General features: G+C 38.5%; 1 protein-coding gene across 1 annotated transcript in view; it reads left to right on the plus strand.

The window, feature by feature from the left end:
* LOC139210544 (VPS10 domain-containing receptor SorCS3-like) overlaps positions 1-16,968 on the plus strand; it is a 38,915-nt gene extending 21,947 nt beyond the window's left edge. The window contains exons 7-27 of the mRNA XM_070840581.1: positions 73-191; positions 1,951-2,040; positions 2,321-2,500; positions 3,269-3,415; positions 4,261-4,363; positions 4,765-4,841; positions 4,949-5,040; positions 5,794-5,901; positions 6,058-6,175; positions 6,354-6,487; positions 7,056-7,169; positions 8,405-8,576; positions 9,709-9,895; positions 10,207-10,340; positions 10,683-10,806; positions 11,118-11,230; positions 11,579-11,713; positions 12,349-12,448; positions 13,346-13,451; positions 13,549-13,709; positions 16,904-16,968. Of these exons, the coding sequence (XP_070696682.1) occupies positions 73-191; positions 1,951-2,040; positions 2,321-2,500; positions 3,269-3,415; positions 4,261-4,363; positions 4,765-4,841; positions 4,949-5,040; positions 5,794-5,901; positions 6,058-6,175; positions 6,354-6,487; positions 7,056-7,169; positions 8,405-8,576; positions 9,709-9,895; positions 10,207-10,340; positions 10,683-10,806; positions 11,118-11,230; positions 11,579-11,713; positions 12,349-12,448; positions 13,346-13,451; positions 13,549-13,709; positions 16,904-16,968 (2,579 nt within the window). The remainder of the gene's footprint in view (positions 1-72; positions 192-1,950; positions 2,041-2,320; positions 2,501-3,268; positions 3,416-4,260; positions 4,364-4,764; positions 4,842-4,948; positions 5,041-5,793; positions 5,902-6,057; positions 6,176-6,353; positions 6,488-7,055; positions 7,170-8,404; positions 8,577-9,708; positions 9,896-10,206; positions 10,341-10,682; positions 10,807-11,117; positions 11,231-11,578; positions 11,714-12,348; positions 12,449-13,345; positions 13,452-13,548; positions 13,710-16,903) is intronic.
* Positions 16,969-19,028: the final 2,060 nt, after the last annotated feature.

Here is a 19,028-nt window from a genome sequence, read left to right on the forward strand (position 1 = left end):
TGCATACAAAGCACTGCTGAAGGTAAATGGGTGTAATTTACTCCTGATTGATTTCCTTTCGCCTTTTTCCAGGCGCACAGTACGTGAAATGCAGAGCCCAACGATGCACAGACGGCAACAGACAGTACCTTTTTCCTGGACACGTAGACACCAACTCACTTGTTGTGCAGGATGAATATGTCTTCACGCAGGTTTGCATAGTAATAGATTACTTGTTAAACTTTAATCTGTTGACTTCATCTTTTCTCGCAAAGGCTTCTGTCTCTGCAAACTTTGATTTTCTTTTTTTTTTTGTTTTTGTTTTTTTATCTTTATTGTGTTCTCTTGTGCATCCAGTTTCCATCAAAACCCACATAATGGCTTTCCCCAACACACCTGTTCCCCTCTCGCCCAGTGTTTGCTTTGATTATGTTTTGTCTCATTCATGTCAAGGCACACTCAGTGTTTGTGTCAGTGTTTGAGACAGACATACTCCATGCCTGCGTTTGCTGACAGCACCCAGGAAAGGAACTGTGAATGGACAGGTTGGCGTCCTTATTACCATTCACTCGACTTTGACTCCAATTAGACAGCAGCAGTCAGGGTCATTATTAGAAATTTAATTTTCAAATGCCCTCCACTGTCATTGATTTCCATCCTCGGCTAAGTAATTTTCTCCCTGCCGGTCAGCCTTGATGCATTTGGTCATCCCTGTTAGACTCCAACTAAGTTTCGGGAAAATAAAAATGAAATGATATAAGTTGTTCAGGGCTCAGTGTTACTAGTGAATCATTCTGCAGTCTTTCATTTCGAATAAACGCTCCTAAATGTTTGCTGTTCGCTTTTAATTTATTTATCCACAGATTTAATCTTTTGATATGATATGATGTTGCAGCAGCAATACTTTGGCGGTGACCCAGTTTCACTTCCAACACACTTAATCCACAGACTTGATTGGAATGGCTGCGATGTAAGAATGAAAATGTATGAAAAAAATATATCACAGCGTGATTCAGAAATGGTGATTCAATAAAATGCTCAAATTGCATTTAGCTGAGATGAGATTGACCGTCAGAGGCAGAGGCAGACACCAGGAAGATGCTGGTGAAAATAAGTGGACACTGAGAGTGTCTGCGCGGAGCAGTGGTGGCACAGATGACTTTCTTGTGACTTTCATTGCTTGGGGCAGTTGGATTTAACTTGACAAAGAGTAATGAGGTTATCGATTGGGCTACAACGAAATAAGCAGTCTTCAACACCTCCAAAGTCTCTTGGGAGAGAAGGAACAGCCAAGTGCAACATCCTCAAAAATGTGGCCTGGGAAAATGCAGCTCATTGATTTTCGATAGATTATTCCATTAGAGCTCTAATGTAGTGTGTTGGCGGACAAACACCATCCTTCTAGTTGATTAGAAAATAAGCAATCAAGTAGTGTTGCCCTGCCTGTAAGTGGATGGCAAAGCGGTAGTGCATTAAGATCTTCAAGACGCACTGTAGATAAAGCCAACACAATTTTCAGTGCCTCTTAGCTTTAGACTAATTGAGATAATGATAATAATTTCTGTTGTGCTTGTAATTTTAGTCCGCTTTTGACACTGTGGAAAGCAGAGCAAAATTGCAAGCATTTTATCAACGCAGTCATGCGTTGTGAATTAATATACCTCCTACAGGAGACGCTTTAGCCTCATGTCCTCAATTCACATTTGGGATGTTGGCAAATTCTCTCAGAGATGTCTCATTAAAACCTCCAATCCCATTTTGTTTTTTCATTTCCTGGACAGTCTACGTGGTCCTCTGTAGGAAAACCCCATACTCTCATGACCGTACTGCATCAATCAAAATGGAAATGTACAAATAAAAGACTCACTGGCCTAAAATAGAGGAGAACAATGTGGGAGATGAAGTGACACTAAAATATGTATATGTGGTCCATTTAAAGAGTGACAAAGCCTGTTTGACCTCATTGCAAAGGTAACCAAGTCAGGACGAGCCAGCTACTTTGTCTCCTACATGAGAGAATCCTTCAAGAGGATGAAATTACCTAAATATTGTCTACCGAAGGTAAGCACTAAATAACTGTCAAATGATAAAATATGTTTCATCATAAAGAAATGGAATTGTTGTTTTGTGTTTTGAAACACCTTTATTTCCTGTTTTGTAGAGATCAAATCATAACATTGTGTTATTTAGCGAAGAAATGTCACACTTTATTGAACAGCTCTCCAACAGTAGATGGTCTCTCTTTCAAGTGCCTTTTGTGCTTTCAAGCTTGCACCTTTTATTCTCCTTTCACTGTCTCGTTCCACCTGTCTCTCTTTCTCTCACACACACCTTCCTACAGGACATGCATATTATCAGTACAGATGAGAAGCAGGTATTTGCTGCAGTCCAGGAGTGGAACCAGAACAACACTTACAGCCTGTATATCTCAGACTCCCCCGGGGTCTACTTTATCCTTTCATTAGAGAATCTAAGAACCAGCAGAGGACCTGCCGGTAACCTACTGGTTGACTTCTATAAGGTGCGTCATTAGTCTCATTCTTGGGCTGCTGCTGTCACTGCGCTGCCAATTCCCTCTTTAGTTATATCACATAGTAGTAGTTTACATTGCTAATTTTGTCTGGCTGACAAAACTCTAAAACCCAGATGTTAATTTTTACCAGCAACTCAAATGAAGTAGCAGGATGTAACTAAGCACACATACTGAAATATTGTTCTTAAGTACAATTTTGGGGAACTTTACTTGAGCATTTCCATATTATGCTACTTTATACTTCTATTCCATTACATTTTAGAGTAAATGTTACAGATTTCTGTTAATTTCATAGTTATAGTTACTTTTCAGATTAAGATTTTACTTTGAACACATATGAAAACATTTTAAAATATGATGTATTGTTACATATTAGCCCATGAAGTAGTTACACATTACTGTTACTGTTAGTAATGTTTACATATTCATCAATAATAATGAACACACATCAAAACAAAGGGGGCCTGTCTGTCTACTGAGTACTTCTAATTTAGCTACTTTAAGTACATTTTTCTGATAATGCCTCTGTACTTTTACGTAAACAACATTTTGAAAGCAGGGCTTTTACTTGTAAGAGAGTATTTTTACCAGTCACAATTTTTTCGCCACTGCTCAAACAATGAATGGATTATTATTGATTAATTTTCTGTTGCTCAACTGATTGAGCAATCCTTTTAGGGCCAAAGCATCCTGAATGTGATTGTTATCTGTAAAGTACCTTAGACAATAAATGCATTTGTCTGTTTTCCCTCGTAGGTTGAGGGGATAAATGGCATGTATCTCGCCAACAAACTGCTGGACAATCATGTCAAGACTTTCATCACATACAACAAGGGACAAACATGGTCCCTGCTGCCAGCTCCTGCCTCTGATGTGGCTGGAAATAACCTTCACTGCATCCTGGTGAGCTTGAGCCTTTGGGCAGGAGTGAATGGATGCTCTTCTTCATACGAAATGAAGCTTATGACATCTATCATTCATCAAATGTTTCAACCTCATCTGCTGTGCTTTGGATGTTATTTGATTCAGAGCCATATTTGCGCAGGGCTAGGTGCCAGCTTCAGCATCGGCTTGCCGTCTTGCCTCCTAAATGGCTGAGGAGATGCTTGGCTGGAATATTCTTATTATCAGTGTGAGGCACAGAGTGTCGTCACGTTTAGTTTCAGGGGTCCAGACTTTTCATTAACCTTTGTGATTTCAATTTTCTACCTGTAGGCACACAGGACTAATAAATGCTAGATTACACTGAATTACATTATGTGACTGTGTTGTTATTCAGCAGGTATGATGGTCACCTAATCCAGTCCGTATGTGTATAATGTATATTGTTCAGTTAATTGCAGGTTGCAGTATTTTCTGACCCCCGCTCCAACCATACCCATTTGAAAAGCCTTATTGATGTTTTTTAGTGCGTTTTAGTCTGAGAGATGAGTGAAACTGATTTCAATCAATTTTTCCAGTTTTATCGGTGCATCTTGAGGAATTTTAATTACATGCCTTGTTTGCTTTAGAATGAAACAATTCAAATGCCCTCTGTGTCCTCTCAGCCATTTCCGTCTTTTTTCTGGCAGAGGAGATGAAAGAAACAAAGCATCTTTGTTTTATAAATGGTCTCTGAAAATGTTAGCACTTTTCTCTCAATGGGAAGAGTAGTTTGAAGGCAAAGCTAATTATAATTGTCTGTGTTAAGATCTGTCTGATACATATTGTCTCAATCTGTGCTGTATTGGAATCCGTTTTGTTGACAGCCATTTTGTTCGCTGCATCTGCATCTGGAGATGTCGGAGAATCCCTACACGTCTGGACCCATCACCAGCAAAAAGCCTGTACCGGGAATTATTGTGGCTACAGGTAGAGTTGCCTAAAGGACGTGCGTTTGATTTATAAATTAAATTGATCAGATGAAACCTGACAGAAGTGGTGAGCCTTTACTAATTTTCCATCACCAGAGGTATCCCTGCTTTCTCAGATAAATGCATTGTAGCAGTGCAACCACAAAACACACAAATCTAATCACACAGTGCCCTCTTTCTGTCATTGACATCAGATACTGAAACTTCAACTCCTAAATCTCATATTTTGAAGGAGATGATTATGTTGCAGTAAATCATAGATGTGTCCTCCTGTGGAAAATGAGGACATGCACAGATTCACAAAATAACGATTTTTATCAGGTGTGCATATAGGTGTGCTATTGAGTCTTTGCTATGTAAATACACACAGAGTGAAATTATTCGTGTTTTTGTACTCAGGGAATATTGGAACAGAGCTGTCCTCCACCAACCTTGGGATGTTTATAACATCTGATGCAGGAAATAGCTGGAGACAGGTGAGACCCATCTGTGTGCATGCAGGTACCTTAAACAGATTATGTATTCATATTAATGTGTGCCGCCACAAGTGGAGCAAATGTGATTTTTCAATGTGTTAATACAGATTTTTGATGAAGAGCACAACGTCTGGTTTCTTGACAACGGAGGGGCTTTGTTGGCAGTTTTACATGCAGCGACGCCTATTCGCCACTTGTGGTAGGTGTAGCTACTGTTTAGCAACAGCCAACGTCATAATTACTGTAAGTAGGAACTGCGGGTGTTGGAGTTGTAGTGGGAAATTACCTGGGTTTAATGGAGCGTATGATTACATTTAATGTTTTAAAATGCTGATGGGCAAAGTTTGCATGATTATTGTATCAGCATTGCAGCTTCAGAACAGTCGGAATCATTTCCAACAGAAAAGAGTCTGTTACAGCTTTGTCCCTGTGGTTGAATATGATGGTTTGAGTGCTTTTATGTAAATGAAAAATAGAGCAGGGTGGAAATATGAGACTGAGAATGCCCTTATAAGTCCCCCATATTGTGGGAGCTTTGTAACACTATCTACTTTGATGTCCCTGCTCACTACAGCCCTGTCAAATGTGATTAAGCTCTGAGAAGGTGATTTGAAACCCCCCAAATCTATTTCTGGTGTTACAACCTGAGTCATATCTCTCTTTGCTGTTGTTTTGTCACCTTCAAAAATTTACCATGTGCCAAGGAACATTTGTTCTGTTGTTCAGCTTGGTGTCGAGATAATTTTTCACATTGAGGAGAATTCAAGGTGCTTCATTTTTCAGCTGTGGCAAAAGCTAAATGAAGTGAAATCTTTTATCATTCTTTGTGCCTTGTTTTTCACTTCACAACCCGTGTGCTTGTGTTGTTTAATGTTACATGCATATGGAAAACCATTTATTCAGCCACTACATGCAGATAAACATGGATGGTTGTTTTTCTTCTGTAATGCAGGATCAGTCTAGATGAAGGAAAGAAATGGGACCGTCACACTTTTTCTTTGGCGCCGCTGTATGTGGATGGAGTTTTAATGGAGCCAGAGTCTGACAATCACATAATCACGTAAGCAGAAACTCAGAAGTACAGTCCAGCAGCAATAACACAAATATCACGCTTGAAGAATTTGCTCCTGTGTGGATGTAATCAAAGAAATGCCCAATTGACACATCATATCAGAAATCTGTACAGAAACTTGCATTTTGGTGAATCATCTTCCAGTTTCTTTGGACACTTCAGCCATCGGTCAGAGTGGCAACTGATCAAGATCGACTACAAGGGCCTTTTTAGCAGGAGATGCATGGATGGAGATTATCAGACATGGCACCTGCACAACAAGGTAACAGGAATGTTAAACGGTATTGATTTATTGTCAACTTAAAGAGATGCACGGCTGTCTGTTGTCACTGTAAACACAGTACACTCGCTTAATGCATGAACGAAAATCTCTTTTTTATCTTTCCAGAATTTCTCTCAGTCTTGTGAAGATTCAGATCATATTTTTCTCTGTTTTATAGGGAGAGCTGTGTGTGATGGGTGAGAAGCAGATCTATATGAAACGCAGGCCAGGCAACCGTTGCATGCTGGCCCAGGACTATTCAAGGATCTATTCCTCAGAGCCATGCCTCTGCACAGCCTATGATTTTGAATGGTAATGACTTCCCCTCTTAGGTTTCCCCACTGACACTATAGTGTAACTCTAGACTTTTATCCTGCAAGTGATCCTTAACTTCTTTGATTACACGTTTACCAAATAGCCAGTATCATTTGAACGTGTAATTCAATTGTACTTAATTACAGCTGCTAGTAATAGAAATAGTAATCAAAAACAGAGGTATCAGTTCGCAGAACTTTGAATGTCTTCATTTTCCTCTTGCAATGCATATTTACTGGATAACTAATATGACTGTATTCATGGAATCTAATTATAGTTTTGAAATTGTAGATGGGAGTTAGGAACTTTTCATCGTGCTACTGTAATTTGCATAATGTCAAGTGACTTATTAGAATTCAATTAATAATAAATCGCTAAATGAATTTTGAATATCTTTTATCCATCTGTCTGAAATTCTGTTTGATCCTGCTTGTCTGACAATCATGTCTCTAGTTATGGTCTTAAAATATGCCGTGAAGCTCTGACTGCAAAGCGTTTGCCCCACTACAAAAGCTTGCAGAAGCTGGTGTTTATCAATTTATGAAGTGTCGTGTTTTTTTGGCAGTGATTATGGGTGGGAGCGCCAGGCGGATGGGAAGTGCTCTCCTGCTTTTTGGTTTAATCCAAATGGTGTGGCTAAAAGCTGCAGCACCAGCCAAAGCTTCCTTAACAGCACCGGGTAAGTGGCCCCCAATGTTCAATCCATCACAAAACAATATTATTCCATCCCGGCTTGTTTGTCATGTTGTCTAGAACACAAATAGAAAATAATGGTTCACTTCCTCAACAGTTTAGATAAAAGACTAAGTAGTGCTGAAAAAAACACAGACTGTGGTCCGATTCCATAATGTATAATAAGGCTAAGCTTTAGTTTTGAGTATGCAGTAATGGAAAAATTAAGTATATTCAAAGAGGCCAGTATTCATACTAAATGTGTGTACTGTTGATGGACACTGTTGTCCCACAATGAAGGTCAAGGTCAAAGTAATCTTTATTATTCCTGTGCATTTAGTTGCACAGTCAGCTATAAATACAATCATCAGGCCAGTCACACACACACACACACACATGTGCGCACACACACAGAAACAATAGAATTACATAAAGTTATTCAAAAGGTCAATGTCAGGAGGGACCAGTGAGGAAGTCTATTGGTCTAAGGCAATCTATATCTGCGACTAGATGGAAGCAAGTTGAACTCACTGAACAAAGGGTGACAGGGGTCAGCAAAGATTGGGGAAGGTTATTCAGATTTGTGCAATTTTGCTGCACATTCTAACAATTTCCTCCAACCTGTTCTTGATTTTCAAAGAGAGTCACCCACACCAGCAAATAAAAGAGAAGGTTAGAACAGAATCAGTAGTAGTGCAAAAATAAAACATCCTCACAAAAGTCACTGTGCTGATGGGCCTTTGCACACACTACACCAGTATTTGGTTCAAAGGTTAACTTATCAGTTATTGGCTCCAGATACTTTTACTGTCGAACAACATCAACAGCCTGGCCATAAATAACAGCAGGGAGAACAGAGGGAGGCTTCATAATTCAGTCAATTATCATTTCCTTTGTTTTACACACATTTATATCCAAGAAAGAGAAATGAAATTAAGGAGCCCCTCAGAACTGGAAAAACAATTTAACATATGTTCTGGATAATCGTGAAAAAGAAACATAAGAAAAATAATTATTAAATTTTTGTTTAAAATAATAGTGCTTTGTCCTTGTGAAGTTGAATCAACAAGAGCTTTCTAAAGTTGTAGCATGATTAATGGGCATTGCCACAAAACACTGAAGACTAGACTTATGCAAAGTTTTATTCCATAAAAATTAGTATAAAACTCCTGCTGTGTATCATTAGTATGTAATAAGGGATTATGACTCATGTTTTTTTTTCTTTTACTTTTTGCTTCAAAGGTATCGGAAGGTTTTGTCCAATAATTGTAAGGAGGTTGGGAAGAATGTGTACTCACCCAGGAGGCAGGCGTGTCGTCCCAGACCACCCCGAGGCCTCCGGCTGTCCACCAATCAAGGAGAGCTCAGTGCAGCTGTCGGAACCAACGTTACTTTCATGGTTTACCTCGATGATGTGAGTCATATCACTAAAAGGTCACTGTAATATTAGCCGTAGTCGTAGTACTAGTTATTGTTTTAAAGGGTTGGTTCAACAATAAATACATTTTTGGACATGTGGATTTCAGTAAAATAACTGAAATGTCGCCAAATTTCATCGAAGTAGTTTCAAGGCAATCAATCCAATACATCTATTGGATTGATTGCCTTGAAACTACTTTGATATTTCACAAAAAACTAAAAATGACAACCTAATGGTGGCACAAGAGCAACAGTCAGGGGATCACCAAGGTCATTAGGATAGATCCTCTGGGAACCTTGTGTGCACCAAATAGTTTTATTGTTATACTTCAGCTTGGAACAAGGTGGTAAACTCACTAGCCATTTTAGCCATGCAACCAATACCCCACTTTCCTCTGGTAAAATCATGCAGATAGTTTTGTTTTTTTCTGCCAAGGTTTTAAAATGTATCTTAGATTTTTGCCTTCAGCCAAATGCTATGGGAGGGAATGGAATTTTATAAGTGGTGAATTTAAAAATCCAAACAGTATTTTTATTTTGGATAAACCTCAGATCTCACTGGTATTTTTTTTCCCATTGGCTCTGAAAAAATAATCTCTATAAAAACTGTTGACAGAGTGTCCAGAGTAACTGGGACACTGACAAAAACAAGTTCTTGTTGATTCTTTAAAATCATTTTTCAATGCTGTGAACACCACAAATGAAGCCCTGTTGACCTGTTTGCGTTCGTGTGGCAGCAGAAATCTCACAGAACATGTATCTCAAACTGTGGTAATTAAAACACTGTTTTTTGTAATTTGAGTGAAAAACACTTTAATGATGTAATGTTTTGGATGATCTTATCAGCTTGCAAAATGGCACCAGATTATAAATTGGTCATTTTTACAATACTTAGGGACACTTTCATGACCCTGTAGTTGTCTTTTTACTTCTCTTCTTTTCTCAGTTGAATTTCTGTCTCCTTCTATTCATGTTCACCTACAAAGTGTTTGTGACACGGCTTGTAGGACATCTCAGCTGAAGCACTTTAGTAGTGGACTGTGTTTGCTTCACTTGTATGTGGCCTAATTGAAGCATCCTGACCTAAGCTGTGGTGACAGAGGCCATGTCTCCCCACCTACCCACAGGGAGACTCGCTGAGGACCAGCATCCAGCTAGACTTTGGAGACGGCATCAAGATCACATATTCTAACCTGAGCAGGACTGATGACGGCATCAAGCATATCTACAGAACGACTGGGATTTACCGAGTGACAGCTTCTGCTGAAAACAGCCAGGGATCTGACAGCAGCACACTGTTTTTACACATCACCAGTATGTGAATAAGAAACATCATTACTCATTCCTGCGGCAGTGCATATAAGCATGAACCTCTTTGCTTTCATGGATAGTCACGTTTCCACTCTGCAGAATTTCATTTCAGTCATGCTTGTATTAGTTTTATGCATTGTATCCTTGGAAAATACAAAAACACACACTTTGAGCTAAATGTATATCAGCCGTGATCGCAATAATACTGTGTTTGCTGAATATGTGTGTGTTTTGTGTGTGGGTGCATTTATTGGTATGCACACATATGTGCATGTCTTTATGGATATTTGATGGTGTATGTGCTGTTGCCTCAGGTCCAGTGGAGCGTGTATATCTCTCCGCTCCCATTGTAGCCATCAGGGGGAAAGAGGCAAATCTGACTGCGGTGGTTTGGCCAAGTAACACCAGAACATTGACCTTCTTCTGGTGGTTTGACAACAGCTCCGAGGTGAGAAGCTTCTGCCTCTACTCCCACTATTGTTCCACATCCACTTTTTTCTATTCTCCCACTCTCTCCCACTTCACTTGATGTCCTTGTATCGTTGTTGACCAAGTATCAGCCTACTGAGCTTTTACACAATTCGTGTAAAATGTGACTGCAATTGACTGCCCTGTGTCTTTCTGGAGGATCCAGCCAGGATGGCTAGTCATATTTATTTATCACGCTGATTGTGTTCGCTGCAGCATCCCCTCATTATACAGTATGTCAAGGGCTGCATGTGCGAAGTATTCTATATTCAGTTGCGGGTTTATCTGTGAAATTCTTTCTGTTTTTCCTTTTGAAATCCAGCCCATTATAACCTTGGAGGGAAGCATCTCATACACGTTTCAGAGAGATGGAAAAAACAAGGTCACGGTCCAGGTTGCTTCTGGGAGCACCATAATGCAAGATTCAAAAGTTATAACTGTTAAAGGTGAGTGGGAGAGACATTCTTCAAAGCACTTTAATTGGTGCAATGCACGTTACATGAATATGCAATATGCTATCTCAGGGAAAGTATGATGCCTCTCGGTCCACCCTGAAAGCAGCGCAACGTTGATGTCAATGTGGACTTATCTAATGAATAAAATGTCACGGTAGGCGAACACGAAATCTTGAGGAGCAATTAACTTCAAGGCGTATGTTACCAAATGAAAAAAGACAAAACTGCACATCAGATTAATCAAAAATGAAACCAGAGATAGCATTTATATTCTAACAGATGTCACTTCACCTTTTTTCCAGAGTTCTTCAGGTCGCTGCTGTTGTCGTTCTCGCCAGCTCTTGATGAGCACAATCCTGACATCCCTGAGTGGAGGGAGGACATAGGACGTGTGGTGCGAACAGCTCTGTCACAGGTACATCAAGTCTCTGTTGCCCTGAGATCTTTTCTTGAGCTAACATCAGCCACCAGTGGCTTTCAGAGTCATTACTATTTTATACCGGTGTGCAGTACTGATACAGCAGCCATGATGTTTTATAGCCCATGTGAGAAAGTTGGTCTTTTTTTAGTTTACCTATGATGACAGTATCCAGACATGGTGGTCTACTGTGAATTTATATTGAAGTTGATGTCAAAGTTTGCTGTGGGATGGTGTCAGTTTGAGCAATTTTGACATCATTGTCCAAAGTTTAGAAGTAACTGTCCAGACTTCAGCCTCTATAGTGGAGTTATACCTGCCTCTTGTGTTGTCCTGTTGCTGCAGGTGTCTGGAGTTCCTGAGGATCAGCTGCTGGTGTTTTTGTACCCTGGACTTCCAAGCACAGCAGAGCTCTTTATCCTGCCTGATGAGCATACATCAAGTGAGCACAAGAGAAGCAGTGAAGAGGCTCTAGAGACGGTATGACGCATGATATTCATTTAGTTACCATGTGAACTTTTAGCAAAAATAGCTGTTTTACTTTTACTGATACAATCGAGAAGGCAATATGATAAGCCTCTGGTTTTCATTTTTTTTTTTTCATACTAGCAGTTATGTCATGCAGCCAACAAACCAAAAGATGATCAAAGAAATAGTTCAATATTTCTTAATCCACCTTTTTGCTGAAAGTTAGACGAGTTAGATTTAAAGCTTGCTAAATACCTAAAGCTAATTAATTGCTGTAGATCTCATTCATAAACAAATTAGGGTTTTAAAGGGCATTAAATGCTTTAAAGCAATAATGTAGCGAATTATGAATGGTTAGAGCCAGGCTTACTGTTTCCCCTTGCTTCCAGTCATGCTAAAGTAAGCTTATCCCCACCTGGCTCAAGCACCACACTAAACATACAGACATGAGAGCTGTGTCAATCGTCTCGTCTGACTTGAAGGGAAGAAACATATTTGTCAAAAGTTCACAGTTCATGGTATGGTGAGGTTATTATGATACTCAACCTTAGAGAGATATATTTTTATTTATTGTTGCATAATACATAATTCTCTGTTTTTTGTGTGTTTGATTGTTGTTTTGTGTTTTTGTTAAATACTTAAAACAGATATCGGATATATTCATCACTGCCCTGAACCAAGGCCTGATCCAGTTTGAGCTGAAAGCTGATATTCGCATTATTGTGTACATGACACAGCAAACTCTGGGTGAGTGTGCATGTCGCTTATTATTTCTGCACTGTTTGACCAATGTAATTGTACTTTATGCAGATACATAAAAACAAATCACTCAAATAGATCTTAATTTCTAAGACCTTAATTTATGCCAGTCGAGTACAGTAAGTCACGTCCACGGTGCATTTGTTCTGCTTGCTGATGTGTAAAAGATAAGCCACATGTCTTAAATGGGATGATTTGACATTGAGTTCTACCCAAACACAGAAAAAAGAAAACAATATTCTCTGAGTGAGATTTATATGATGCGATGTATCACAGGATTTAAATATCTTTCACAGTGCATCAGTTTTGCACCTGAGGCTGTGAGACAGTAGTTGTCTTTGCAATCAGCCGATCAATGACATGATTGACAAAAAAGGCATTTGGTATGCACTGAGGAAATCGGCAGGGTCACCAGGTCATTAGCATATCGCCAAAACGTGTCGATCAACCCTGCATGGCTTTACCCTTTTCATCCACCAACGGATCTGTCTTCATTTGTGTCTGCATACAAAGGTCTGGGTTGCCTTTAAAATGATCCAGAAAGGTCATAGACTTCATAGGCTTCTCTCTGAAGGAGAGAAAGATGGGCGGCAAGGGGAAATACTTTGAATATTGCATCTCAGCATTTAAAAAGCCATGACTATGCATAAGCTAACAGCGTGACGGACCCTAGGGAGAGGCAGAAGACCTCCTAAAGGTTCCTTTTAATACCCTGAGGGGATAGCAGAACAGAGAGCAACTTTCCAGATTGCACCTGTTGTTACGTAGCATGGGGCAATGAAAGTAATCTCCTTGAAATAAGTCATGGTTTAGGAAAAAAAAGAAATTTGTCTTACATTTGCTTTGTTCAAAATGTAACACTTATTTGATGTGTTTGCCTTTCAGCACCTCTTGTGGATACAAACTCCATCCACAGTGGGTCGGCCATGTTGATGCTGCTCACCGTGGTGTTTGTTGGCTTAGCTGCATTCTTCATCTACAAGTTCAAAAGGTGTGCTCACTTTGATAAGACGGTAAATTAATTGACTATTTATCTTTGTTGTTGGGGAATTCCTTACACACTTGCTCTGTTGTCTCCTTGTGATCAGGAAAATCCCCTGGATCCACGTTCAGACTGAGGACAGCCATGAAAAGGAACCAGAAGTGATCAGTACAGTCGGTCAGAACGACAACATGTCCAAAGTCAAGCTCAGTGAGTTTCCTTCTCCAAAAGAACTCATGGAAAAGGATCTGGAGGCCAGGAGCAGAGGTACGCTGGATACACATTTACTATTGACCCCCATTAAAAATGATTGTTCTTGTTAAAATATACAAATATTCAGTATTTTACCACAACAGTACCACAATTTTAACAAAATCTCTGTTTGAAGCATTCAAAATATGAAGTAAACGTGTGTACTGGTAAGTAAAGTGTTCACTATGCAGCTAAAATGGGCTCTGGTGTTCTTACATTGTTTATGTTATACAACTAGATTATTATTATCACTGATGCAATGAAATGTAAACAGCATTTTAATGTTGTCCCTATTTACTGTGGAGTTAACAGTGCATGTTTATATGATCATCATATAATAGCCTTCATCTGCAAAGTAAATAGTAATTATTCATATGAAACAAGTAACAAGTGTAACATTTCCCTGTGTAATGAAGTGGTGTTAATATAGGGTATCATAAAATTGAAATACTCAAGTTACAAGGAACTCTCGAACACAGCACTTAACTAGATGTTAATTTCAAACACAGATTTGAAGTGAATGTAGCTGTGATGCAAGTTTTTATGTCAAAACTAAATCAAATACAGAATAGTAACAAATGCTTACTGCTCAGACACATTCATACAGGACACTGTAAAAGACTGACACTGATTAGCAATTCATTGCTTTAAAACACATCACTCAGCATCTGTTTTGTATAAACTGTATTTGGCGTAAACACTAAACCACAATGGCTTTGTTTCAGTCTTACTTAAATGAAGTCTCCTCTATGAGTGTGGCTACTGCCCACTGAAGTGCCGAGCACAGCTGAGTTGCCGGGATGTCTTTAGCAATGCAATGTGTCATGTCTTTGCAAATTGCACACCACAAAGCACAACTGCAGTAACCAGATATCACGATGACAAGTTAACTTTTTGATTGCCGCGGCTGACATCCACTGTGATGTCTTTTAGATGAGAACTATTCAGTCCCCACAGCCGATGTGGCTTATTTGACAAAAGTAGCATTGCAGAGCTCCTGACACAGACGTGTGGGCTGCAGGCCTTTTTTCTGGTCACTCAGCACTTTCTGCTATTCTTCATTTCTCAGCTGTTTCTACCTTTGCAAGTCTTTGCTGATCTGAAACAAATTAACTCCTTTTTGGTTACTTTGGAAAGTGTTTATTTACCACAGAGCAGAGCAGCATGGGACCTTTTGATTTTGGCCCTGATTAAATGAATTTACAACCTGCTGTTTAAAGCTTTCATTAATGCTCTGAAGCTTGGTTTGTTATCATGCAGTCTGATTTTGGCTGAGATACAACTATTCCTACAAAGCTGAGTCTGCTGTATGCAGCTTTACCAGACTATAATAAGATCTATTATCTACTGGTGCAGGTCACTGTCCAGCTTACTGCGGGATTAATAGTAATCATTCATCTATTTTTAATATCGCCTCCAGTTATTTCACACCATTACAGTGTGAATACTCGGACATGTAGCTGAAGAATACAATGGTCCTCTAAAATATATTACATGAAGTACAGAGTTTTCCATTTCCTGTAAGGTAGGTCTTACTCCAGCCAATGGGAAGGAAACCCCCTACCAGAGGAAAAACATTAACCAGTTTTAATTTAATTAATGTCTGAATCCAGTGGTTTTATGTGGTCTCATTTGAGTCCAAATGGCTTTAAAAGGTCAAAAATCTGTGAGCTCAAGCTATGCAGCAAAATCAAAGTCAAAATTGGAATTTAAAACAGGTTTTGACAGATTAAAATGAAAATCTGAACGCAAGTTAAGTTAAGGATCCTAATTTGATTTATGTCATTACAAAGTGGTTCTGAATGATTAACATGACAGCTCACATGTCCTCATGCTTCAGTAGATATTAACATGTTCAGAGCAGAAATTCGTGGTTCAGTTGGATAAAGAATTTATGATGCATAGCACAGACAGGAGCAGGTCATCAGAACAGGTCTACCTATTAATCAAGTCAGTATTTCCCAATGTGAGAAGTGCGAAATGACAGCTATGAAAATATTATTAACATAACCACAGTTGTGGTTCAAATCTGATCAAAATGAATCCAGCTTCTTCTAGTCCACCCTCGGTGCTGAGCGGGAGAATTAAACTTTTGAATGAATGAATGAACACAAACACGACTCCAGATGAATGATCGTGTTGCTCCGTAACTGCTGGATGTTTTAAAAGGTAACTGTTTGCTAAGAAATTCACCATCTCCACTTAAAAGGTGATGATATGTTAGTATTTTTCTCACAACTTGTCTCTCCTGCCCCACAGTGACCAGTTATTGCAGGCTAAACATCAACAAACATTGAAATTTACATGTAGAATTAACAACAACCTAATATATTTGTAACATCTAGATATTATTTATATATGGATGAAATATAATGAAATTTGCTAAAAGACAAAAAAAAACTTTGTGAACATGAATGATTTTAACTTTTATGTTTCTCTTTAGTCCAATGTTTTATTATTAACAGGTTGATAATTACAGACCCTTTGAATTCAGCTGGCATATTGTGATATAGTAACTTCTATTGAGGCTCATGAAACTTCCACATCTAAGATTTTAGTGTTCAAGTAGCAAAAGTAATCTAAATCTCACGGGTCATATTTTCTTTAGCAAATTTAAACTGACAGTCAGCTCTTTACCTTGATGAATTTACTCCCAGGTTATTAGTTGTATGGGCATACTTGAAATTAGCTGCACGGAGCTTTATGCACATCACTGAATTTAAACTACTGACACAGTTGAGAGATAGAAGTACCACCTTTGAATAAACCCGTGTCTGCACAATCTGAGCAACCCCACTTGTCACGGCGATGCTATCTTATCAGCCCTCCATCACTAGCTGAGCCCTGCTCAGAGAGGCCACGTCCCTTTGAGACAACAGGGGGGTTTTCAACTAAAATGCATGGGTTATGACTTTATAATTATGTGTAAATCTTTGATCTCCAAGTAAAAAGATTAGAGAAAGCAAGATTGAACTTGGAGTTGCTTGGTTGATGTTAAAGACAGTTAATACTTCACACCAAAATCAGTGTCGTAGATAAATCCAAAAATATCACAGATCCCAGCTCGAACTTGTGTTTGCAAAGATGCCTTTTAATAATTCTTTTATCGTATCCTCAAAACAAGCAGCTTGTGATGTGCATGTGATGTCAAAGCAGTTGACTGTCTCTGTATTTAGTCTTTTTTTTTTTGTTTGTTTGCATGTTTTCAGGAGGAATTGGGAGAAATATGGAGAGAATTGTTACAAGGGAATTCCCAAACTGTACTAATGTCTAAGACATGTGTAAGTACAGATTGTTGTGTTCCAGTTGTGCTGAAATAGTTTGCTTTGTTTGCATTGTTTTTTTTAATTTACTTCACGCTGATAGCTGCTATCATTCAAAGTCATGTTTTTAACTCACATGGATAGAGTAAGTATCTACTGTATAATACTTGATGAAGATTAGTCCACCGAGGCAGACTCTAGGGCCTCTAGTTTGAGGGTGGTGAATTGATCAAATTGGCTGATAACTACAGCACCCAGCACAAAATGTCCAATTAGCCTCAAGGTTCCCTAGCTCTACATCGACACCATGGATATATTACTTATATGAGTATTTCATGAATATTCAGCTGCCACTGTGTCATTTTGACAAATGCTTTCCTGCTTGTGACATATCATCGCTCTTCTTAATTTGGATGTCTGGACAGGAAAAAAAGACTGAAATAAAATACCTCAAAAGCTATAAAAACAGTGAGAAATATCTTGATTTAATGTAAATGACAAAAGTACCATTAACTCGTGGTTTAGTACAAGAGAAAGAATGAATAGGTTTTACTGTCTATGTGTATAAGTTAATTTGAATTGAAGCGCTGAATGACAGAGAATTATCATGACCTACTGTGAAGGATATGTAGGCGCCAGAGGAATATTATAATAATATAACACAGGGTATAAAATGATAAACTATTTTAACGTAATAAAAATGTTGTTGATAATGTTTGCCTTTAGCACACAAATTGAACCAGCAGGCAACACAATCAGTCATGTGTAACCTTTTAGATTTTTGATTCTGGTATTTTCGTGTCATTTCTTTACATCCTGAACGGAGAATACGAGCCGACGAGCAAAGAGTTGCCTGTTTAAGGTAGAACACATCTTGTTCTGCCTCCGAAACACAGAAATAAAATTCCTAGATGATATTAAGTTTAGTAATCATTTCAGTATGCTAGATAAACCACTTTAACTGACCACTCTGGAGAAACATTTACTGATTGACTGCCCTATAACTAGAGGACTAAAGGTCTTTGAGTTGTAAATATATACCGTATATAGATATATGAATGATTGAATGGCTATATGACAGAAATATGTAGTTGCTTTGTAAGATAATATGGTGCTTTTAGTGACTGTCCCTGTGATATGTGGACATGAAAGTCTGGCCTAAGAGTGGAAGTAAAGAAAACTTGTACATAGAATAAGATGGAATGTAAATCTATACAGTTGCTTCATTCTACTTTATTGTAAAGTCAACCCACTGAACAGGCAGTAGTATGGTTCCATGACATTAAGTCTCACAACAAGCTGTATGTCCTCTTTTAATTTAATTTGTTTACAGTAGCATGCCCTAATTATCTGTGATAAAAGGCTTAAGACTATATTAGGGTGAGCGAGTACTGTATATACAGTATATCATGGTTGTTTTTAAAGTTTACTTGACACATTAAACTATTTATTAAACACTGTGTCTATTAGTCTAGTTGTGCAATTGCCAAAAGTTGTGCATGATCTATGATATTGTTCATTTTTGTCAATGATATATAAATCGTCTTGTTTTGAATCACATTTCTTACTGTGAACAAATTGCCATTTTAAAAATTGTTCAAAATAAATGTATTTTTATATGGAATTATGTTTTTTCTATTATGCGTGTGCCTACAGTTTGTTTTGTGGTGGGAAAATGTAATATTGTAATGTGGTTTACAATCTTTTTTTTTTCCTAGAAAAAGGGTGCCAAGATAGCCCTTTTGGCTGTCAGGAAATGAGAAATGTTGCGTATTGCTGTCATGATGTAAACCTGAACACAAATAGATTCATGAAGCTTTGTTTTTACAGCATCGCCACAGTCTTATCTGGAGCACAGGTGCCTTGTAGCAGCCAGTGTATCAGTCTCACCATACTAACTTTAATGATCCTGAAGTGAGTCTGAAGTCAGCTTTAATGGGCAGAAGTGTGATTACACCCATGTGAGGACTCCCATCTGACACTTTGACTGAGCTTAATTTTACCTCTATCACTCAATCACTCAAGTTGCCAGTTGTAGACCGTTTCTATCTAACTGGAACAATTACTGAGG

The sequence above is a fragment of the Pempheris klunzingeri genome, chromosome 12 (assembly GCF_042242105.1).
Source record: "Pempheris klunzingeri isolate RE-2024b chromosome 12, fPemKlu1.hap1, whole genome shotgun sequence".
In the NCBI taxonomy this organism is placed as follows: Eukaryota; Metazoa; Chordata; class Actinopteri; order Acropomatiformes; family Pempheridae; genus Pempheris; species Pempheris klunzingeri.